We start from the raw sequence: 26,274 nt of genomic DNA, 5'->3' as shown, positions 1-26,274 counted from the left end.
CAGTCTGAAGTTCCAAACATGTACACTTGGTGCACACCTCAGGTGTATTTTGTAATAGGGGCACAGTGTAAAACACACTGTACAGAGGTTCACCATTTTGTCATGTGAAAAACAAAAAATAGCACCAATGAGACAAATGACAAGCACAATGTGCATCACATCTCATGTGACTCGATCACTGATGCTGACATGTGACACACTGAGCATGGCCTTTCAGAGCCTATGCATATCCACAGAACAGCAAATGAAGCATATACACCAGTGGCTTAAACATTATAAAGAGGGAAATAATATGTTAGGATTCCAAAAGTATGAGCATTACATGTAGGAAATCATTGTATAGAGGGAATGTACTAAAGAGGAAATTTTAGCATTGTGCATATGGGCTTTTGGCAGGGACCAGAAAATATGAATGAAACAAAAAAGGAAAACATTGTGTGGAGGAATGTTACAAACAAAGAGGTTTCACTGTATTTACAAATATACAGTCATGTATGTCCGAATTTTCATTAGAGCCTTGTGTAAAATTGGACATAGATTGTTCAAGAACTTTTTGAGCTTTTTGCTAACGTTTCCCACATATATTAAAGAAATACACTCCTAGAAATTGAAATAAGAACACCGTGAATTCATTGTCCCAGGAAGGGGAAACTTTATTGACACATTCCTGGGGTCAGATACATCACATGATCACACTGACAGAACCACAGGCACATAAACACAGGCAACAGAGCATGCACAATGTCGGCACTAGTACAGTGTATATCCACCTTTCGCAGCAATGCAGGTTGCTATTCTCCCATGGAGACGATCGTAGAGATGCTGGATGTAGTCCTGTGGAACGGCTTGCCATGCCATTTCCACCTGGCGCCTCAGTTGGACCAGCGTTCGTGCTGGACGTGCAGACCGCGTGAGACGACGCTTCATCCAGTCCCAAACATGCTCAATGGGGGACAGATCTGGAGATCTTGCTGGCCAGGGTAGTTGACTTACACCTTCTAGAGCACGTTGGGTGGCACGGGATACATGCGGACGTGCATTGTCCTGTTGGAACAGCAAGTTCCCTTGCCGGTCTAGGAATGGTAGAACGATGGGTTTGATGACGGTTTGGATGTACCGTGCACTATTCAGTGTCCCCTCGATGATCACCAGTGGTGTACGGCCAGTGTAGGAGATCGCTCCCCACACCATGATGCCGGGTGTTGGCCCTGTGTGCCTCGGTCGTATGCAGTCCTGATTGTGGCGCTCACCTGCACGGCGCCAAACACGCATACGACCATCATTGGCACCAAGGCAGAAGCGACTCTCATCGCTGAAGACGACACGTCTCCATTTGTCCCTCCATTCACGCCTGTCGCAACACCACTGGAGGCGGGCTGCACGATGTTGGGGCGTGAGCGGAAGACGGCCTAACGGTGTGTGGGACCGTAGCCCAGCTTCATGGAGACGGTTGCGAATGGTCCTCACCGATAGCCCAGGAGCAACAGTGTCCCTAATTTGCTGGGAAGTGGCGGTGCGGTCCCCTACGGCACTGCGTAGGATCCTACGGTCTTGGCGTGCATCCGTGCATCGCTGCGGTCCGGTCCCAGGTCGACGGGCACGTGCACCTTCCGCCGACCACTGGCGACAACATCGATGTACTGTGGAGACCTCACGTCCCACGTGTTGAGCAATTCGGCGGTACGTCCACCCGGCCTCCCGCATGCCCACTATACGCCCTCGCTCAAAGTCCGTCAACTGCACATACGGTTCACGTCCACGCTGTCGCGGCATGCTACCAGTGTTAAAGACTGCGATGGAGCTCCATATGCCACGGCAAACTGACTGACACTGACGGCGGCGGTGCACAAATGCTGCGCAGCTAGCGCCATTCGACGGCCAACACCGTGGTTCCTGGTGTGTCCGCTGTGCCGTGCGTGTGATCATTGCTTGTACAGCCCTCTCGCAGTGTCCGGAGCAAGTATGGTGGGTCTGACACACCGGTGTCAATGTGTTCTTTTTTCCATTTCCAGGAGTGTATATAGCCTATGTCCATACAAAAGTACATTAGAATAACAGGAAAAAATTTGAACTAAAGTGGTCAAGAAATTTTGGGATTTTTGCTAACAATGTTTTCTCTTTACGTGTTATAGATGTATTTATATACCTTACATATTGAAAAATATGTAGATTTTGTCTGTCAGATCATTTATTAGATTATTATGAAAAATTTGAAATATACCAGCAAAAAATTTTTGAGATTTTTGTTACAACTTTTCCCCCTTACTGTATGAATTAAATATTTATATACCATACATATTTAAAAAGTATGCAGCCTATGTCTGTCTGAATGTTTATTAGACTACAGTGAAAAATTTGAAGTAAATAGGTCAAGTACTTTTTGAGATTTTTGGTAACAATGTTGATCAACAACTTGTCTTTATATATTACGTTTAAGTATAGACAGATAAGTAGACATATGTTATAAATATTTAAGAAATAGGCTTCACTTGCATAGGCTTCACTTGCATAGGCTGTATGGCCCACAGAGATATTTTTGTTTTTATTTAATTGAACTGTTGTTTACAAATAGCAACACCTTCTAAGCTTATGATATGGCTTTTCTGAATGTACTTCTGTCTAAAAAGCGAATGTGGTAATTAGAGTCCAAAGTTTTTGTTAATCATGCCTATTGCATTCTAGTGGAGATGTTTTCATAGCAACTTTCAATCCCCTAACAAATATTTCTTTACATCTAACCGATAAGTGAAGTACTGATTTTCATAAATTTAGCTTTAACATTTTTTTAATGTAATGAATTATTTGCTTAAAAATTTTCACTGTCTATTGCACTCCATTAGGAGTTGAATTTCCAGAAACAATGAGATACTTATTTTTTTTATTTCTAACCGAGAAGTCAAATGCCAATTGTCATAGATGTAGCCTTCAAAATCCTTTAGTAGTCCTTTACTAATTATTTACCATCAGAAAAACTTTCATCCACTATTTTATCCACGTAGTGATTGAATTTCCACAAATGGTGAAACGTATTTTTTTATTTTCTGACTGAGAAATCAAATACCAGTTTTCATAGTTCTAGCTTCAAAATTCCCTTAATAGAGACATACTTTCAAAAAGCTTTTCATCCTCTGTTTCATCCCCTTTGAGTGGAATGTCAGACTTAAATGATGCCTACAGTATAAGATCCACACCCTCTCAAAACTTCAAGTTTCTATCCATAGTGGTTTGAGCTGGGCAATGATGAGTCAGTGAATCAGTCTGATCCTATTTCATTCCCTTAGTGGCTGAATTTCCAAAAACAGTGGAACATGTATTTTTTCATTTCTGATCAAGAAGCTAAACATCAATTTTCAAAGATTTAGCTTTAAAAATGCCTTCACAATGAAAGGTTTTCATAAAACATTTTGCCCACTATTTCACTTCCTTTGGCGTTGAATTTCCTAAAACAGTTACATGCACATGTTTTATTTCTAACTGAGAAGCCAAATATCCATTTTTAAACATTTAGCTTCAAAAATGCTTGCATAGTGAAATATTTCCATAAAAACTTTTATCCCCCATTTCATGCCCTTAGGGGTTGCATTTCCAAAAATAGTGAAACATATATTTTTTTATTTCTGAGTGAGAAGCCAAATTTAAATTTATGTTTTAGCTTTAAGAATGCTTTCACAATAAAATATTTTGATGAAAAAATCTCATACCCTAGTTCACCTCCTTAGGAATTCAATTCCCAAAAGCACTGAAATTTTTTTTTTTTAAATTTGTAACTGAGTAGTCAAATACCAGTGTCAATAGATGTAGTTTTAAAAATACTTCAATAGGTCTTTAATAATGATATATTTTCAAGAAAAGCTTTCACCCACTATTTTACCTCCACATGGTTAAATTTCCAAAAATGCTGAAACATATTTCTTTATCTATGACTGACAAACCAAATACCAGTTTTCATACACCTAGCTAAAAATTACATTAATAGCAACACTGTTCAAAAAACCCTTTCATCCCCTATTTCATCCCTTTAGGATTGAATTTTGAAAAATTCCTTCTTAACTAATGCCTACAGTATAAGATCTACACCTTCTCCAAATTTCAAGTTTCTATCCTTAATGGTTTGGGATGGGCGATGATGAGTGAGTCAGTCAGTCAGGACATTGCCTTTTATATATAGAGGTATAACACACGCACATACACACACACACACACACACACACACACACACACACACACACCACATGTATTGTGAGAAAAGAAAAAGTAGCATATATCCATCTGTACATTTATCAGAGTATCATGTAAAAATTTGAGATGGCTTTATCACAAAGTTCTTGAGATTTTTGTTAACAATCTTTCTCATCAATATAGCATATATATAATTACAGACTACAGATGAAAAAAATGTGTAGTCTGTGTCTGTCCAAACATTTATTAGAGTATTGGGTAAAAATCTGCAGTAAATCAGTTAATAACTTTCTAAGAGTTTTGCTAAAAACCTTTCGCTATAATTAAAAAATGTGTAGCCTATATCTGTCAGAATTTTTATTAGGGTAACAGCTAAAAATTGGAAGTAAATCGGTTGAGAACTTTTCAAGATTTTTGGTAACAATATTAAACTACAAAGTGCGCTTACATAGTAGTACAGCTTTATGTTTATCTGACATAAATTTAACATAGTAAAATGAGAATGATATGTTTCTTTTAAAAAAAGCTGGACTTTCATCAGATATTTATTTGCTACTGCTGTTTGCTGTGAACATTACTACTTATCATTAAACTAATAGGAATCTCCATTCCTTGAATCTACCGTATTTACTCGAATCTAAGCCGCACTTTTTTTCCGGTTTCTGTAATCCAAAAAACCGCCTGCGGCTTAGAATCGAGTGCAAAGCAAGCGGAAGTTCAGAAAAATGTTGGTAGGTGCCGCCACAACTAACTTCTGCCGTCGAATATATGTAGCGCTACACAAGCATGCTTTGTGGCCATAAAGATAAATACTGGCGCCAAAACCTTTTTTTTTCTCCGCCCCGAGTTTCGACCACTGCATTTTCATACATTATCCAACGAAGTAAATACAAATTCCGTATTGTTCATCTTCGAATGTAGCAGAATTTCAATGTACTACGAAAATCCGACTGGCAAAACTGTTAGGGATGTTTGTCAATATAGCCAACTCTACGTTCCGAGCTTTTTCCTACATGTGAGAAGAGATGGTTGCTAATAGGAACCTGATGAAATGTGAATCACATGCAGTATTCTCTTCACCATAAGAATAATACGAATATAAACATTTTGCCATGTATTCTTTCGTGTTAGCTGCTATCTCATTTAAATTCTGTCTGCCTAATAAACTACAAAACTAGAGTGAGACAACAGCAAACGCGAGAGAATATACGTATAGTATCATGTTTATATTCGTATTATTCTTATGCCTAATAGTGATATAGTCAGAAATGAAGCACGGCAACTGACTAGATTTTAAATGTAAGATGACTAATTTCTGTGCAGAATTTGATGTACTAAAGAAGCGGCCGCAAAGATTTTCAAACGGAGAAAAATTTGCGCCTAACTCTCGTTCGGAACATGTTCTATCATACGCAGTCTATTATTTGGTTCTTGTTGATCATTATCAGAGAAAGCAGCAGTGTAAGTAACAACAAATAGTCTCTTGCCATTGTTTCGCTAATGAGACGATTCCTCTTTTGTTTTTAAGCGGCGGTAGCGCGCACAAAAGCAAGTCATGCCGCGAGCGGCGACAGGCCGTAAACACGCACTATCAGAATGAGACAAACAATGCATGACACAGTACAGTAATGCATTTTCAGCTTAGAGTTTCGTGAACACCTATAACAAAGAAAACGGCAATTATCAGATCGAAGCAAAATAAGCAGTCGATTCAAACCAGACGAACCACGTGAAAAAGGAAGGGTACCCGTATAAATACGGACGGAGCGCCTGACGCATAGCAATGGCTACCTGGTAAAGCTTAACTGCTAAGCTTACGACTCGAACCAAACTACTGTAGCTGTATCGTCTTTCATTCGACCTAAATTGTGTCTCATATTACAATGGACCAACTTTGTTTCGATTTGGAGGTGCGACCTAAAACTTTTCTCTCCCCTTGAATTTCGAGTCTCAAATTTCAGGTGCGGCTTAGATTCGGGAAATATTTTTTTCCTTTATTTCGAGTCTCATTTTTCAGGTGCGGCTTAGATTCGAGTGCGGCTTAGATTCGAGTAAATACGGTATATAAGCAAGAAATGTGTGTGTGTGTCCCCTTAATTCCTTGTTTTATGCCTGGTTGGAGCTTACTAAATGTTGTGACTAAAAGTCATTGTTGGAATACAAGTAAAAGAACTGAATGGATGTTGACTTTCATGTAAGCAAGCCTGAGAATAAAATTATCTGGCAGATTTAAATTGTTTGCCAAACAGGGGCTTGAACCTGCTCTATTGACTGAGGCATCCCTAAGTCCTCACAGCTTTACCTCCACTAGCACCTATTATCATACCTTACAGATGTCAAAAATGATGCTCACACTGGTAGGCCCGTTAGCCGTACAGTGCCAGACATTGTTGCCAAACTTCAACAATTGGTTCATGCAGAGCAACATTGATCCATTCAAGACCTTGCACATGAAGTGGGTATTGGTTATGGGACATGTCAACGAATGTTGATTGATGAATTGGGCATGCATCGTGTCGCCACAAAATTTGTGCCAAGGATCTTGACTGCCGATCAGAAGGCACAGCCTGTTGAAGTGTGCACAAACCTTTGTCAGACTGCATCTGATGATCCAGCCTTCTTGTCATGGGTTATCACTGGCGATGAGAGCTGGATTTATGGTTGTGACCCAGAGACAAAGCAACAATCGTCCCAGTGGAAGAGCTCAGGCTCTCCAAGACCCAAAAAGAGAGACAGTTGAAAAGCAAAGTGAAGAGCATAATCATCATTTTCTTTGATACCAAGGGAATTGTGCACAAAGAATCATCCCACCCAAACAAACAGTGAATTCCGCATAGTACTGTGATGTTTTGCGACGGCTCCGTGAAAACATGTGGCGACGACAGCCTGAACTTTGACGTCAAGGGAACTGGCTGCTGCATCACGACAACGTGGTTGTACCCCACCTACCGTACTCGACAGATTTGGTACTTTGCAACTTCATGCTATTCCAAAAACTCGAAACCCAAGTTGAAAGGCTATCAGTTCAACACACTAAAGAGGATTCAAGAAGCATCACTGGTGGTGATAAACACCCTCAAAGAATAGGACTTCCAGAAAACATTTGACCAGTCGCAGAAGCACTGTGACTGGTGTGTATATTCAGATGGGAACTACTTCGAGGGTGATGGTGACCATTAGTCCAAAAGTAAGGTTTTCAACAGATGGCAGCATAAGTCCTGAAAATTTTGGATAGCACCTCATATATGCAAATATTCTCCTTTAAGATGAAAACATAATTTACAATAGATTGAATGAATCTGAACGAAATTTTTAGTAACTGTTTATTATTGTATCCTTGCTGATTTTTGTTTTATTAGTATTGTGCCATGATCCAAGGTATATTTCTATGGTTAATGTTTCATCTTCAGGTGATGGAGATATCATCAGAGGCTAGAAACAGCCAGATAACATTTTCAAATGTAAACAAGTTCTGCAAGCCAAACTGTTCATATGGATCCAAGAAACTGTCGATTTGTGATGTCATCAGATTGAAGCCTAAGATTGTCGAGTCTTGCTGATATGTGTTAAGGAGCTTATAGTGAGAGAGAATTGGTGAAGTTTGCTTTCTTTAACACTAAAGCTCAGTCCTTGTCAACTTTTAACTCTCCTTTTTTTTTGTTAAAGTTGTATTTGTGCTTCTGAATTTATATGGCCTCTCTATATGTGCTAGCATAGTAATGATTGGACCCTGACAAAATGACAGTATTTGAGAAATTAATTGATGGTTGTATGGTCACAGAGCATGGTCTGATACTGATTTACCCATACCTTTCAGGTGAGAGTTGCTCATGTTCCTGAAGCTGGGTATTAATTCTTTTTGTAGTCCATGTGTACACATGTGAGATGTGCTAAGTTAGGTACACCCACTCCCCCTCCCCCTCAAATCTGTTACTTTTCGCTCCTCAAATAATTAGCAAATTTTTTTGCTGAATTCATTACATTTCTAAAATAGCTGTTTATGTAATCTATAGTAGACACATGAAAACTACAACTTCACAGCCAGGCTTAGCTTAGTTTAACTTCATTACTCAAATAATTCATATGATTATTCTGAATCTACTGATATAATTAGTTTGGCTAGAGTGAATGTTAATTAGAAAATATCATTAACTGAAAATATTCAAACAGTATGACTCCGCAGATTTGACGTGAACTAGCAGACATATATCAATATTAGGACCAAGATTGTTCAATAGTGGAATATTCCAACTTTATGGTAACACATTTTATTTTTCTTGAAATTAGTAACCTTCTGTATTAATTGTATTTCAAGTTGTCACTTTTTGTTCTGTCATAACTGGACTTCGATACTACACTTTTGTTGCCTGAATTCTGCATCAGAGGACATACGCTACTAAATAACTGAAGCACTAATTAACAATTTCATGAAATTCACTGTAATTTGCAATAAGGCACTCATACATGTAAGCCCAGGGATTCACATTGAAAAAAAAAATATAAATAAATAAATAAATAAATAAATAGTGCCTATTTATTTTTATAAATTTGTAACCAGAAATATTTTCTGTAATCCAAAATTCTATTGGTTCTTATAGTTCACTGAAAAGTGTTAACTCCAACCTTGCCCAAGTGTAAAGCACTATGTAGTTTTCAAAATAACACTCTTTATCAGATCCACCTCTACCATGGAAGATTCAATCTGTGGTGAATTTGTATATTAATTAACACCTGCAGCCAGGCGACTAGCGCGAGGTTTGGTGTTCTCGTAAATATAAGTTATTTTAGATTATAAAACATATAGATTAGTACTGAATACGTGGTAAATAAGTGTATTACTGTGCCGTTTAAGTGTACCATTAAAGGTTTCAATTTTCTTTTCGTAATATAGCAGAAAACGCGAAAAGACCGTACAGTCGTATTTTCTGTTTACGTTCTGCTGCAGCAAATCTATAGAATTTCGTTTAGTTGTTCCTTGCTCTCTCCAGCAATTTAACTTAGCGTACCTCTTCATTATTTAACTAGCATTTCCGGAAAGTAGCGTAAAGTTTAACTTGTTGTTTCAGAAACTTTGCACTTTTGTTTTTGTTTTAACACAGTTGCGTATAGGCCAAATTTGTGTAACCATTTTTTCGTGTTTATCTGTAATTTAACTGACTTATTCTTAATAAATTATTACGTTTATCATGAGTGAAAAGTGCTTGACTTGCCGTGGAATAGTTAGGTCGGGGCTTTGGTGTGATGGGTGCTGTAGTTTTTTCCATGTGGGTGACTGTAGTGGCGTGGGAATAGGGGAAGTAAATGAGACTCATCAGTGGTTTTGTAGGATTTGTAGTAGAGATAGGAAGATACTGGAACAGGAGGGGAAAATTGCTGCCCTTCAGGCTGAGTTAGACAAGGCCAGAGGAGATCTTGACAGGTTAAGGAGGGAGAAGGGTAAAGAGAGGTGGGAAGTGGCAACAGGCAACAGGAGGAACAGGCCTAGAACTTTGTCTGACAGCTTTATGGTGAATGTGGAAAATAGATTTGACCTGTTGCTTCAGTTAGAAGCTGGTGAGCCTCAAGCAGTTACAGGTGTAGACAGGGCACAACAAACTTTCAGCAGCAAATTGAAAAGTAAGAATGTAGGGAAATCAATAAAGAGAAAGAAAGTGTTGTTGTTAGGTAGTTCCCATGGAAGAGGTGTTGGCCAACTCTTGCAGGATGAACTAGGATCAGAATACCAGGTCACCAATTTTTTTAAACCTAGTGCTGGTCTGGAGCAGGTGACAGAGGATTTAGGATCACTTTGCAAAGATTTCACTAAGGAAGACACCGTGGTTATAGTGGGTGGGGCAGGTAACAGTATTGACAGAGATCCTGGGTACAGCATAGAGTGTGACCTGGCGAAGATTGCATCAGCATCGAAGCATACCAGTGTAGAGTTTGTATCTGTTCTTGGGCGCCATGACCGACCTCATTTGAACTCTTCTGTCAAGAGAGTTAATTTGGAGCTGGAACAGCTGCTCATGTCGGGTGCGGGGTCACACATTGGTGTGGTTCATGTTGATTCTATCAGTAGGTGGGATTATACTAGGCATGGCCTTCACCTCAACAGGAAGGGGAAGGGTAAATTGGCTGGGGAAATAGCAGGAAAGTTAAAGGGGGGAGGCACTGTCATGAGTGGTAAAATACCAGTGGTTATAGGATTCAGAAAAGACCCTTTTTTAGGGTAGGGAGGACAAAAAGAAAACAAATTTTAAGAGAGGTTAGAACTGAGACAAACCTTCAGTTTGAGAAAGAAATCAAAAAACATAATTCCAGCTTATTACATCAACATAAACAGCCATTGGTTAAGAATTTTCAACTGTCAGCAGATATTTTAACTCCACCCAATTTTAACTCAGTCAATGTGAAATGTCAGCTATCTTTATTGCATCAAAATATTCGAGGACTGAGAAATAAAATTAATGAATTAACTATCTGCATAGATGAATTAGAGTCTTCAAACCCAGCTGACATAATCTGCCTCTCCGAACATCATGTGACCACTGGTATAGAACTTTTAAGTGTTACAGGGTTTAGGTTAGCATCTCACTTTTGTAGATCAGAAATGGAGAAAGGAGGAGTTGCCACATTCATCAGGAACTGTCATAAATTTAAGAACATAGACGTTCATAAATTTTGCCTAGAACAGCATATGGAAGCATGTGCAACAGAATTAGATTTTCACAAAAAATCTTTCATAATATTAAGTGTATATCGAGCACCTGCAGGTAACTTTAATCTGTTTGTAAACCACCTTGAAGCTGTACTGGCCCATTTAACAACCAAAAACAAAGAAATAGTGGTTGCTGGTGATTTCAATGTAGATTTCCTTAAAGACTCTCCCAATAAGAACTTATTTGAGTTAGTAACACTATCATTCAACTTAATTCCCACAGTAAAGTTCCCCACTAGGATAGCCACTTGCTCACAAACAGCCATTGATAATATCTTTATAGAAAAGTCAAATGAACAAAATTATATTACAAAACCAATAGTCAATGGCCTCTCAGACCATGACATGCAGTTCCTTCTGTTAAATGTTAATACTGAACAGGATATAAAATCTGTTAAATCTGAGCTCAAGAGGGTAATCAGTAAGCCAAAAATTGATTATTTTAGGACACTCCTCAGAGACATTCACTGGACTGATGTTTACAGTGCTCATGGCATGAATAAAAAATATAACATTTTTGCTAATAAAGTGCTTACCTTATTCGAACACTGCTTTCCCCCAAAACTTACCAAGGTTAGAGCAAAGTCTACAAAGAAGCCATGGATTACTCGAGGAATAGGGGTATCTTGTAAAACCAAAAGAAAACTGTATCTGTCAATCCGAAACATTTCCAACGTTGATGCTATAGGACATTATAAGAAATACTGCAAAATATTAAAGACTGTAATACGGATGTCAAAGCAAATATATTACAAGGAAAAGATAGTCATATCAGATAACAAAATAAAGACAATATGGGATATAGTGAAGGAGGAGACCGGTAGAACCAGACATGAAGAGGAACAAATAGCATTAAGAGTAAATGATGCATTGGTGACAGATGTGTATAGTGTTGCAGAACTTTTTAACAAACATTTTATAACTGTTACTGAAAAGATGGGGTTGTCAGGTTCAGTAGATGCTGCTATGGATTACCTTAGAACAGACATTTCAAGTAACTTCCATAATATGAATTTGACCCTCACTACCCCAACAGAAATAATGTCCATCATAAAATCTTTAAAATCAAAAACATCTAGTGGGTATGATGAAATATCAACAAAGTTAATTAAAGAATGTGATTCTGAGCTAAGTAACATATTAAGCTATCTGTGTAACCAGTCGTTTATCAGTGGAATATTTCCTGAATGGCTGAAATATGCTGAAGTTAAGCCACTGTTTAAGAAGGGAGATAAAGAAATAGCATCAAATTTCCGTCCAATTTCACTGTTGCCAGCATTCTCAAAAATTTTCGAAAAAGTAATGTACAGTCGTCTTTATAACCATCTTATCTCAAATAACATACTGTCAAAGTCACAGTTTGGATTTCTAAAAGGTTCTGATATTGAGAAGGCTATCTACACTTACAGTGAAAATGTACTTAATTCATTAGACAAAAAATTGCAGGCAACTGGTATATTTTGTGATCTGTCAAAGGCATTTGACTGTGTAAATCACAATATCCTCTTAAGTAAACTAGAATATTATAGTGTAACAGGAAATGCTGCAAAATGGTTCAAATCTTATATCTCTGGCAGGAAACAAAGGGTGTTATTAGGAAAGAGACATGTATCAAGCTATCAGGCATCATCCAACTGGGAACTAATTACATGTGGGGTCCCACAAGGTTCCATTTTGGGGCCCTTACTTTTTCTTGTGTATATCAATGACCTTTCATCAGTAACATTACCAGATGCCAAGTTTGTTTTGTTTGCTGATGATACAAACATTGCAATAAATAGCAAATCAAGTGTAGTCTTAGAAAGATCAGCCAATAAAATATTTGTGGACATTAATCACTCGTTCCTAGCCAATTCTTTGTCACTAAACTTTGAAAAAACACACTATATGCAGTTCAGAACTTGTAAGGGGTGTCCCAAGAGTATATGTCTAACATATGATGACAAGAAGATAGAAGAAGTGGACGGTGTTAAATTCTTGGGATTACAGCTTGATAATAAATTCAACTGGGAGGAGCACACCACAGAACTGCTGAAGCGTCTTAACAAATCTCTGTTTGCAATGCGAATTTTGTCAGACATAGGGGATATAAAAATGAAAAAGCTGGCATACTATGCTTACTTTCATTCCATAATGTCATATGGGATTATTTTCTGGGGTAATTCATCAAGCCAAGCTAAAGTTTTCCGGGCACAAAAACGTGCAGTAAGAATTATATGTGGTGTGAACTCAAGAACATCCTGCAGAAGCCTCTTTAGGGAACTAGGGATACTAACTACAGCTTCCCAATATATTTATTCCTTAATGAAATTTGTCATTAAAAATATATCACTTTTTCAAACCAACAGCTCAATTCATGGAATCAATACTAGAAATAAGAATAATCTTCACAAGGATTTAAAGTCACTTAGTCTTGTACAAAAAGGTGTGCATTATTCAGGAGCACACATTTTCAATAACTTGCCAGCAGCCATAAAAAGCTTAACAACCAATGAAATTCAGTTTAAGAGAAGCCTAAAGGATTTATTGGTGACCAACTCCTTCTACTCCATTGATGAATTTCTTAGTAAAACCAACTGATTTGTATATAAGTACAATATAACTTCTGCACAATTTCAGTGCAGTAATGTGTTCACTGAAAATTTGTGTGTGTGTGTGTGTGTGCTTGTATGTGTGTAAGTGTGTAAGTATAATCTAACTTCTGCACCATTTCAGTGCAGTAATGTGTTCATTGTAAATAAGTATTACAGTAGTTGTATTACATGTTTCTTACCTTATAAATAAATAAAAAACTTTTTTATTTTAAATTCAGTGCAATAGTATTTGTAAAATGACTCTTAGTGTTCATTAAAAAATGACGATCATTCCACTTGGGACCTGTGGAATGGTACATTAGCTTATTTGTTTTAGTTGTAAATATTGGTCATGTATTGTTGTTTTTCTGACATGTTCCACATCCTGGAGGACCTCCTCACTACGGATCAATTGGAATGAAAGTAAATCTAATCTAATCTAATCTAATCTAATCTATGTAAGCCTATACAGAAAATGTACCGCAGTTGATCTTGACATATCATGAGAGTGTTGTTTAATGAGAGAAAAGTTTTACTGTACACTTCTAATTAATGTTAATGATTCTACATGTGTTGAAAAACAGTCTGATGTTCTGTCTGAACTGTGTTGCTACTGTAGAGAGTTATTTGGTTTGTGACTTATGCTGACTGTTTATTTGTCACATTTAAACAATAGTTGACTGTTGTGTTAGTGCGAGATTACTGCAACTGTAGGACAACTGCTGGGTGCAGTATGTAGAGGCCCAATCATCTATACCAAACTAAAGTATGTGAGACCTGAACTGGCCATAAACAACAGTTCAGACAACATTAAGGGGATACTAAAGTGTTTGAACTTCAAGTTTTGGTACAGACTACATCATTTACTACAGCACCACTAACTTTTCAGCCAGTTTTCGACAGAGGTGCTACCTGCTGAGGACATCTGTGCAGGTGAATCTGGTAGGCTACAAATGGACTGACTGCACAAGAGGTATTATATACCCCAGCTGTGCAGGCAGTGGGAATATATCCTTTGTAGTATTCAAATAGGCACAGAAAAAAGCCTTGGATCATAACGTAAAGCCCATAAAACAAAAATAACCATGGATAAAAATAATAGCCTTGATAGCCTGTATTGTAATTATTATTGTGTTTATATAAGAGGCATGCAAAAAGAAACGAGCTGGGGACATAATTACAGAAACCAGTACCTGTATGTTAGACCCTGGCTGTTGAGACACTTGTCCCACTGTGACACAAGATGGTGAATGGCTGTCTCATAAAATTCCTGGGGCTGTGATGTTAACCAATTCCCCACATACAGCTGGATGTCATCATCTGAGGTGAATCGTTTTCCCCTCAGAGCCTTTTTAAGGGAACCAAAAATGACGTAATCACAGGGAGAGAGGTCCTGACTGTATGGAGGGTGACTGGGTGCCTCTCATTCGAATTTCTGCAGGAGTGCTGTGACTGTGTTGGCCATACAAGGCTTTGCATTGTTGTGGAGCAGAATGACCGCATGGGTGAGACTGCCTGGTTGTTTTGATTTGAACACTTTGCGAATGGTGGTCAAGGTTTGTGAGTAAGGCTGGGCATTCACTGTTGTCCTGTGCTGCAGGAAGTGGATCAGAAGGAGGCCATCTTGGTCAAAGAAGAATGTCAGTATCACCTTTCCTGCACTCGTGTGGATGGCCTTGGTGGTGGTGACCCTTGATGCTTCCACTGGAGACTTAGTCATTTTGATTCTGGCTTGAAGTGACGACACCATGACTCATCTCCAACCACCGCTCATGACAGGAGTGCATTCCCTTCCTGGGTATAGTGCTGAAGATAAGCAAGACAGAGGACCATTCGACATGCTTCCTGGTGTGGTTGAAGACTATGGGGCACCCATTGGGCACACGCTTTGTGCATGCATAGTCGTTCCTTCATGATGGTATGAACTCTTCTGATGCTCAATCTAACCATGGTGGCTATGGCTTCCACTATCACTCGGTGGTCCTGGGTAATGTGTGCATACACGAGATGGATGATGTCATTGGTAATGCAGTGTGGTGCTCCAGACTGTGCATATTGGCTAACGACACCTGTCCTTCCCTGAAGTACTTGTTTCATGCCTTGATCCTTGAAAGGGACATGCAGTGATCGCTGTACACTTGTGACATTCGTCAATGAATGTCTGTTCCTCCTTCCACTGTCAAAAAAATGAACATCTCTTTGCTCTTCTGTCGATACCTCCATGTCACTGTTTGCAATGTGACTGGCAGTGTTGGACAATTGCTGCATACTGCTGCTAGCTCTGTATAGTCACATGATGTGCACGCATGCCCTCTAGTGGTAGGCTGTGAACTTCCGTGCTCTGTTCAGAACCACACCTTGTTACACACACCACAACATTACCCCCCTGTCACTGGTTTGTGCATCCAGACTCTGGCTCATTTCTTTTTGAATGCCCCTTATATTGTCTTGACAAACTGAATTAGAAATACTACCTAGAACCATGTTCAATTCATTTCAGTCTAGTGAGGTCAGTGCTGTATCATACCACTGACTAAAGAGACAATGAAAGCATTTTCATCCATAACTGCTCAACTGCTACCCACAACTTACAAAGATTGGTCACAGCTGGTTTCAAGGAGGGCATGTTTCACTCAATAGTGTTCCTGATATTCCCTATATGACTGAGGTCAGGTGACCAGCGTATTAACACTAACATCCTTATCAGTGGAGTGTTGCTGAGAACTGCATCATCTTGACAATGGTGCAGCTCAGAAATGGGGTGCTCTAGTGCCCCACCATTGGCATTCCTATGTTTACCATCACTCATTAGTCCAGCCAAAACTTTTCCGCATTTTGAGTCTTCCATAATGGTGATCTTTTGTGGTCTGTGACATGTAGTGAGCAAGGTTACACAAATGGGTGATAATTTCTATATCAAATTTTTGTATTCCAGCTGGAATCACAATAACAGAGGCAGGTGTGCATCCAGCAGGCATAAACATTGAGCTCATTACAGAAGATGTTGACAACAATATAGAAGGTGCTTCCAACCTGGCGTTAGTTCCCACATCATTGGAACGCAGCTGAGAAGGTGCCACTGATGTCACAATCTCCAAACCATGCTAGCAGCACCATGTGACCTGGTTAGTTCACTTGTCCAGGGCTGTACACAAGGCAGACCAGAACTCCACTGATACAGTTTCAAAGGTTATTCAGGCATACCGTCTAAGTATTTTGGTATTAGGGATACAGAGTCTCTAGTGGTTCATTGCAGAGTGATAATGTAATTATAGCTTATTTGATTTGTTAGACAGTAACCTTTGTTTCTGTGAAAATACCTTCACAACATTGAAGAAGCCAGTAATACGCAATGACCAAAAGGTACAACAAACAGTACAGCATGTAACAAATACAGAACTGTTCAAAATACTGACCACCGTGATCATGGCAGAATGTACAGAGATGTACCACTGACTGTTACATCCTCAAGAATACCAGAGGTTAGTATATTACTTTTGCAGCTGCAATAATCCTAGCAACTAAGTCTGTCTGAGTATCAACCACAGGTACTGTGAGAAAACGTAAACAAGACACACAGCGCATACTGTCAACATATGCAATGTTGTGCTCCATTTTCAGTGCAATACATATACAAAGCTTACTGGGCCAAGAAACCAAATGAGATCCAATAACTCTCTAATGAGCTGCTGGAGATGATGGGACCCTTATACCATAATACTCAGAAGGAATTGCCAAACAACCTTTGAAAGTTTGTTAGTGGAGTTCTGGTTCACCCTGCAGAAGACAGGCCAGACACTTTTTTGGGTCTAGCTGTGCTACATCTGCCTCAAGTTTTGTACACTGTCATGGGTATCACTGTGATTTGGACTCTGCTTACTGATTAATCTTAAGACTAATGTATTATTGCTGAGCAACAGACTCTGTCCCAGATTGCCTTTGGAGCCTGCTTATGGACGAACAGTCTAATTTGTGAATGAGTGCTGCCCATGGACCCTGCTTCAGATCACTGACAACTCTGTTGGTGTTTGGACTGTGTACTGTGGTCAATGTGTACATAAGTACTTCTTGGAATAGAAAATTAATAGTGTGGAACCGGTTCTGAATGATATGGCTGCTCACTAGTCATTGTCCGATGCTGAATCAGTTGGAGTTTTGCTACACTATGACCTATTTATCCGATGTTACAGTCATAAATAGTATTCAACTAAAGACCAAGATGCTCTCTGATGTAGTTGGAGTCAGTGGGTTTCCCTCAATTCATACTCACTGCACGTCCTAGATTCAGTGACATATGGAAAACCCTTTACCACCATGATATCAAAGATTGAGTGTATCATACATTGTGCACCAGTGCTCTAGCAGTGATCCAATAAACTGATAGTGTGACTCTTGCCCACTGTGCATGCAACTGGCTTGCTGATAACCAGACTAAAATTTGATGACATCTTACTCCCTGATACACTAAATTATTCCATTTGTCACAGTGACAGAAGTGCTCGCTCTCTCTCTCTCTCTCTCTCTCTCTCTCTCTCTCTCTCTCTCTCTCTCTCTTTCTCTCTTTCTCCAATATAGCAGCTATATCTAATTAAATTGTTCCTGACTGCACCCAAATCATTTATCCAGTTGGTTTAAAAACCTGACTGTCAGTGGTTATTTTATCTAAAATTTCATTAATTCTGAATCTACTAATGTATTAAAACTCTTTAGTTACTTGATGAAATTTTAAATATTTCCTTTTAGTTTGTTGATTATCAGGACTAATTGATACTGTGTTTGCTAGTATACTACTGTGGCACAGCATCCAAAGAGTTGTTCAGTCAGTACTGAACTAGTTCTAGGGTCTGAAATTTTATTCTGGTTTTCTTTATACAGTCACTCATATTGTTTCTTTTATGAACTTTATAGTTTATCAATTCACTCATCATGTTCCACAAATGCTATGCTGGAGGAAAATAACAAATTATCTTGTATCTGTGCATGTGAGTATGTTCCGTTTGAGTGATATGCAAATGTCAGTGTGAAATGATTACTCATCTCTGGATAATAACTTATTCTAAAAACAAAGATGATGTAACGTACCAAACGAAAGCGCTGGCATGTTGATAGACACACAAACATGCACACAAAATTCAAGCTTTCGCAACCAACGGTTGCTACATCAGGAAAGAGGGAAGGAGAGGGAAAGACGAAAGGTTGTGGATTTTAAGGGAGAGGGTAAGGAGTCATTCCAACCCGGGAGTGGAAAGAGATGCCCAAACTCTCTGCCTTTACAAATGTCTGCTTGAGTCTGTGTATGTGTGGATGGATATGTGTGTGTGTGTGCGAGTGTATACCTGTCCTTTTTTCACCCTAAGGTAAGTCTTTCCGCTCCCGGGATTGGAATGACTCCTTACCCTCTCCCTCAAAACCCACATCCTTTCGTCTTTTCCTCTCCTTCCCTCTTTCCTGATGTAGCAACCGTTGGTTGTGAAAGCTTGAATTTTGTTTGTATGTTTGTGTTTGTGTGTCTATCAACATGCCAGTGCTTTCGTTTGGTAAGTTACATCATCTTTGTTTTTAGATATATTTTTCCCACATGGAATGTTTCCCTCTATTATATTCATATTATTAATAACTTATTCTTTTATTTTGTTAGGATAATTCTAGAAATATATCCTTTTACTTTTAATGCTTTTGTACCTTTCTGCAATATATTACATTAGTGATCTTTCATAATGGTAGTTCTGTCCAAGCAGTGATGTTCGGTGTTGCTAGCAATTGCTTTGCTCAAGCTATGCATGCTCATCAAACTTTGTCAGAATTATATAAATAATTAGATTTGTATTGATATTGCTTTGCTATTCCTTCAAGATCTCAAAAGCTCACGAGTTTTATGCATATGTTTCTTTGCTCTTTTACCCATTAGCCCTCCTACATATTTAAATTTCATTCATCCCTTGCCTTTAATTTCTCTGAGAATTGATAAATTACCAAACCTTTCTTGTATAGGTATAGTGGATTCAAGCTGTAGTTGAGTGGGTATATTCTATCACTAGTGTATTAACAGAATCAGAAGCCACAATTATATGTCATGAGGCTATGCAAATTACAATGCTACTTACAGTGTTTCAGAGATAGGTGAAGTAAGAATAGCAGCAGGCAAATAACGAACAGTATCTGGAGATTTTTTATTCAGGTCAGCTGCCAGTGTTTCAATGGATTTTTGTGGGTTGCTGCATATGCTCAGATTTTCACTACAGCGCAGTTTCAGTTCCAGTGCAAATCTTTGTTTGTCAGTGTAATGTCTATGGGTGAAACAATACATATAATTGTATAACATCTATAGCAATACACAGACTTACATACATACATACAGAACAAGTCAAAATCCAAAATAAAATCACATTTACAGCTACAGAAACACACAATTATCATCAAATTTTAAACATTTTATAATATTTCAATACAGATGTGTACTAAACAAGTAGCATCCACTTGCTTGATAGGTTCTTGGGAATTATGCTGGATAATATTGTAGAAACCGCACCATATTTCAGCAAGACAACTGCCCGCCATCTTCAGGTGCTAAGGTCACGTCGCTGAGAAGCTCGCCAGTTTATATGTTGGCTTTCTAGAACAGTGCAGGCACCAGAGGGAGCATAATGTCATCAAAGACCAATCATGGATGGCGTCGAATACGAGAGCCCTCTGCTGGAGAAATGGGTTGCGGTCTGCGGAAACGCGCCGTGGCATGGGAAATGCGGTCAGGAGCGACGGACCCCATTCGCGCGCGATTTAAGCATCTGCGCTAAGGCTTCCCATCTGTGTTGACTCAGTGCAGTTGCTAAGCTGTGGCTGAAAATTCATTAATGCCGCCAAGGCTGGCTCCCAGGCTTTGCTCAGGTGAAATCCCGTGTCTCTGTTTATTAAGTCCCTGCTTATACATATTTTGACCGCCTCTTTGATGATGGAGTCCCAGTATATGGAAGCATACGAGAGGCTCTTGGTTTCTTCATAGTTCATACCATGTCCTGTGTCAAGACAGTGTTCAGCAACCGCAGATTTCTCTGGCTGACCCAACCTCGTGTGACGTTTATGTTCGTCGCATCTGTCTTTAACTGTATGACACGTCTGGCCAATATAAGACTTCCCACAGTGGCACAGGATTTTATATATGCCTGGTCTCCTCAGGCCGAGGTTGTCTTTAACAGAGCCCAGCATTGACTGCACTCATGCTGGGGACCGGAAAACACATTTAGTCTGGTATTTCTTGAAAATTCTGCCCATCTTAAAAGACACGCCACCGACATACAGTAGAAAAACCAACCCCCCAGTGTTCTCTGCTTCTTCAGACTGTTCTTGAGATTTGGAGCGTGCTGGTCGAAATGCATTCTGGATCTACTTCTCGGAGTACCCATTCTGGGCAAACACAGAACGGAGATGGCTAAGCTCTGCCGATAAGCTGTCCTGATCTGAGATGCCTCTAGCCCTATGCTCTAGGGTCCATAATACACCGCTGCACTGTGAGGGATGATGACAGCTCGTAGCTTGTAAATTCAAGTCTGTGTGCGTAGGCTTCTGGAACACACTGTGACCCAAGGAGCCATCTCCTTTTCTACAAACCAAAACATCCAGAAACGGGAGCTCACCATCTTTCTCTACCTCTATGGTGAAACAGATGCTTGGATAGAGGGAGTTCAGATGTTCCAGAAAAGAAGGAAGCATTGCTGTCCCATGCGACCATACTATAAACGTATCAGCTACATATCTCCAAAAACATTTGGGTTTCAAAACCACCGTCTGAAGTGCTTTGTCCTCAAAATCTTCCATAAAAAGATTAGCTACTATGGGAGACAGAGGGCTAGCCATAGAAACACCATCAGTCTGCTCAAAATACTGGTTGTTAAATAAAAAGTAAGTTGAGGTAAGCACGTGTTTGAAAAGGTGTAAGATATCCTCTTCCAGCTTAGCTCCTATGAGTTGTAATGAGTCCATCAGAGGCACTCGTGTGAACAAAGAAACCACATCGAAACTCACTAGTAAGTCGGTAGATTCAAGGCACAGGTTCTTCAGTCGCTGTATAAAATCTTCTGAGTTTCGAATATGGAGTTCACATTTCCCCACCATGGGACTCAGAAGAGCAGCCAGATGTTTAGCTAGGCAGTATGTTGGGGCACCTATATTACTGATGATAGGGCAAAGCAGAACATTTTCCTTATGTATCTTTGGCAGGCCATAAAGTCGTGGCAGAGCTGGTGCTCGTTCTCTTAAACTCTTCTCCAGATGGTCAGGAAGTTGGCTGGATCTGAGGAGAGCAGATGTCTTCCATTGTACGACATCTGTCAGATCTTTCTGGAGACGACGATACGCTGTATCCTGTAGTAAGTCCATCATCTTGCCAAAATAAGATGTAGCACGCAGAAGAACAGTGGCCTTATCCTTGTCAGCTGGTAAAATTACTATATCATTTTCTTCTTTTAAAAATCAGAGCACTCTTCTTTCTTCAATGGTGATGTTCTGCTTGGGTGCAGGTATCCTGGTTATTGATCTGCTAGCTTCTCACCTTATTTCTTCAGCAGCATCATTCGGAAGTTTTAAAACACCTTATTCAACGGGACTGATGAACTCCTTGATGGGCAAGGTCTTGGTAGTAGGCGCAAAACTAAGTCCCTTTTCTAACACTGGCATTGCAGCATCAATCAGTGGTTTATCTGTGAGATAAAACATAGTCCATCTGCTAAATTTCTCTCCTTGCAATGACCAGTGTGTAAGGCATTGGAACTTGGAAGTTTGACACGCCGTGATTTGCTGCCGTGCCCAGTCCAAAAGCGCCCGAGTAGAGCTGTCCACCCACTCCCAGGAATCCACTGACAGACATGACAAGATCTTCAGTTGAAATGAGAGCAGGCTTCTGGAGACTTGGCCTAATACTCATCTTGTATAACGGATTCTTTCCCTCACCAGTGCCCTGCTTGCTCGTTGTTTAACTCTCCTGGTCGCCGCAGAGTCCACATAATGGGTAAACTTGGCAAAAGTAGTTAGAGTTTGCTGGTCCCAACATCTCTGCAAGAATGTGAGAGAGCAGAACAGTCTCTGCCTTTTGTTGCAGAGTTTATCGAACTCACGTACTGTGTTAACCATCTCCTCCCCGTAGAGGTACCCACTGCCCACATTCACAGACAAATTTTCAAGCGAGTCTCCTCCCTACCAATTCCCTTCCTCTACCAATGCAGATTTTACATTCAAATAAGGCAGAAGAGCCCCCCCTTCCCCCCATATTTACTAAGTACCATCATTGACTTGAATGATTTGATAGATTACTCTGCCAGGGCTACAATTATCTCTACTTATGAAGTGAGGTCATCTCCTCCTGATATGCTCTCTATACTACCCATTGTCACTTTCTATTGCTCTCCTAGCCTTTACATCTTTTCCAGGCAACAATTCCCAATTCCTATCTGAAGGTTCCTATCCCTGCAAGCTTTCTTGCTGTAAAACCTACTCATGCATACATTTAACAAAAAGTTTTTCCAGCCCCACCACTGGAAAAATTATAGCATTAAAGGGGTGTTCACATGTGAAACTAATCATAACATTTGACAGCTGATATCCAATTTAAAAAAAAAAAATTTAAACCTTTGTGGAAAGTTCTGAGAAACAGGAAGAAATGTAACATGTATTTATCTTTTTATGTTGTAATCTGCTTCTGGGTGCATGCATGTGCTTTCTCTTAATGTATCTTTTTTATGTATACCTATGTAGGCATAAAATTGTTCATTGATGAGTCACTAATGTTTCAATCAAATGATTTTATATAACATATCATGTGACAATAAAAGTTCTATTCTGTTCTATCCTTGAGTTGCTTTCTGAACACAAACAACAACAGCCAAAATTGTGGGGCACATGGTATGGATTATTGGAGAAGGTGTGATGGTTTGCCTTCTTTATTTCTTCGATTGTTGTCCTCAGTGTTGGCGTACTGTGTTGCTGTACTGGCTGAAAAATGTGGGGTGAAAGTCAAGCGCAGTCTACTTTAAATGATATAGCTGACAGGTGCACATTTACATGTCACAGTTGTTTACTTTCACTGTTCACAGCCCCCCATATACACATTCAATATGGCCAGTGCACTATTGTTTAACTTTCGATAAACCTCATACTGCTACAACAGTTTACTACTGAACATCAATGAGCAGCAAAAACCTAACCAGAAAGTTCACAGTTGTTGAAGAATAGGAAGGTACATATGGAGTAGACACTGTCATTGTTTTAACACATGGACTAATTGTGTAACACTTATTTCACAGTTACGTTAAAGCATTGTTGTTGTTCTAACCAACACAGTTTTCTCATCTGAATCTTCGCCATGGACTGACTGTCAAGGAACCAAAAATTGGGCCCTTGTATATCCTCACAATAATAGCTACTGAAACTACACATTGTTTGAAGCTAAATTTACAGAAATTACAATTAAAACATAACTCATTCAATTAACTGAATACATTGAAATATTGGTTCTTTTTCACAGTTTCTTCTACTACAAGAGTTAGCCAAATTATTTGTTTAAGTCATGAAATTAACAAATATAGTTATGCAAACAACACTTTTGACAAAATTGAAAATTACTTGGAAATTAATCAAGGGCTGACTTTGCTGACATATTTACGAATATAGCCAAATAGATCCTTTAAGAATAGTATTAGTTGTTGCTCCAAATGTTTATGCTTAGTACAGAGTTTATATTTGTTTGTATGTCAACAACAGAATTTAAGTTACGAAACAATAACTAATTTCACCCTATAACAAAAGATACTTGCTAGAAATAGTAAAAATTAATTAGAAAAATCAATTACATACATAAAACTAAACACAAAATTAGATCTGGTGTTATATTCTTTAAAACTGAGGGCCAACCTTTCTCTTTTATGAAAATGCATATTGTATTCACATATGTTAATGGAAGTTAGTTAAAAGTGAAAAAAAAGGAGGCAGATGGCAAAACAAGACGGGAAGTAAAAATATCCCAGCTTGCTTTGTCACAGAGGCCTCACCACCACATTCTTCTTTGTCTCTTCCTGTTTTAGAATCTAAACAACATCTACTATATTGTGACATATCGGTATTGGTTGTCTAATAAAACAACTAATGCTATATGTAACAATATCAATAACAGTGGTTAATTACAGATATTGCACTTCCTCTAAATGGAATATCCCGAAAACAAAAACAAAATATCTGATATAATAAGAGAAGTCAGCAAAACACACCAAAGATACTTGGCAAATGCAGATGGTGTGATAATTTCTGCAAAAACAATAGTTTCAAAAAACTTCTGTAAAAACATTAAGACTGCTGGAAAGCTCTTTAATCAAGTACTGGAAGCTACGTTAATACAGGTATGCTAAATAAATCAAATCCTTAGAGAAACAAGTTTTTTTCTTGAAACTGACAATAACAGCAATAACACCAACTATGGGCAAATAGATCTAATCTAATTGAGTGTGAATATGTATGCTCAAGATTTAAACAATAATGATAATATAATTTAGATAAAGATAATAGTTTTTGTTATAAAATTGTTAGTTGTCTGCAAAATTATGGTGCATTTGTAAAGACAACATTTATATGTTATGTGTACAAGTTTTTGTGTGTTATCTTAACAAGTGCACCAGAATTTTGTTGTTTTAATAATAATAACTTTTCCTATGCCTCACCTATAACATAATCAATTATCTCTCTTACAATTTATTCATATTCTAGTATGAAAAAATGGAATCTGTACCTATTTGGTGATCTAGACTTACTTTTTGACAACTGTATTGGATAATATAGGCTTTATGTGTTTGTTAGTCCATGCTTGACACATCAGGTAGCCTTCGCCTGTGGTGGTTACACTCATCTGAATCTTTGTGACATTGAATTCCAACACTGTTACACTAAGACATTCAAGTTTAACTGCACTGCTTTGGTGCCATGGTCGAAATCCAAGTAACCAACACTTAGGATTACCCAGACTTTTTTCAGGTAAGTTATGTTCTCCACACACATGTTCCCCTAATAATGTCTCTGGAAACAGCAGTACAAGTTCACGTCCATCAGACCTGGATTATTTAATAGACAAGTTTGTTATATTAGTAACCACACTGGAGATGAAAATTGGTATGTTGCATGGAATTTTGAGGAAAGCATATATGGACAATGCAAAAAGAGTAGAATTAAAAATAAAACAACAGAAAATCCAGAATGGAATAATGACAGAATTATGAAAAGGATAGATTGCTACTTACCATATACCAGAGCAGAGATATTGAGTTGTGTACGTGTGTGTTGTCTAATTCGGAAGAAGGCCTTTTCGCTTATTTGTTTGACAGTCTTTTTTGTTGTGCCTATTTGAGACTCAATATCTCACCTATATGGTATCAGTCTATCCTTTTCATAATATTAGAATTAAAAATAGAAATTTAATTAAACTACGTCATTGAATATAAGGCCGCTACCTACTACCATAGATACACTCTCAGACTTCACAGTTTTATTTTGTTAACTGTATTTTAATGGACTTTCTTCTGGATCATAGTACTTATCCAGATAAAAATTTGCACAGGAAAATGGGATCAAGTCAATTTGGAAGGTTTAGCCATGGAAGCATGTCTCTGGGTATCAATATCGGTGAGCCTTGTCACGATTGGGCTGTGGGGCTTGATATCTGTGTCTAAGGAGGAAGTGGAGTAGTGTTGCAGATGATAACAGTGAATTTAAACTGAAAAAAAAACAATGTCCTATAAAAACTACAGTGCAAAGACAGTTTAATGAAGGAAATATAAGGGTTTTTATTTA

At 38.7% G+C, this 26,274-nt stretch overlaps 1 protein-coding gene across 1 annotated transcript in view; it reads right to left on the bottom strand.

The window, feature by feature from the left end:
• The window catches only part of LOC126160794 (adhesion G-protein coupled receptor G6-like), a 138,030-nt gene that overhangs the window by 90,999 nt on the left and 20,757 nt on the right, over nt 1-26,274 (bottom strand). The window contains exons 4-5 of the mRNA XM_049916930.1: nt 25,242-25,538; nt 19,557-19,739 (exon numbers count right to left, since the gene is read on the bottom strand). Of these exons, the coding sequence (XP_049772887.1) occupies nt 19,557-19,739; nt 25,242-25,538 (480 nt within the window). The remainder of the gene's footprint in view (nt 1-19,556; nt 19,740-25,241; nt 25,539-26,274) is intronic.

The sequence above is a fragment of the Schistocerca cancellata genome, chromosome 2 (assembly GCF_023864275.1).
Source record: "Schistocerca cancellata isolate TAMUIC-IGC-003103 chromosome 2, iqSchCanc2.1, whole genome shotgun sequence".
NCBI lineage: Eukaryota > Metazoa > Arthropoda > Insecta > Orthoptera > Acrididae > Schistocerca > Schistocerca cancellata.
The sequence above is the reverse complement of the archived record's forward strand: the minus strand, read 5'-3'. Positions and strand labels throughout refer to the sequence as shown.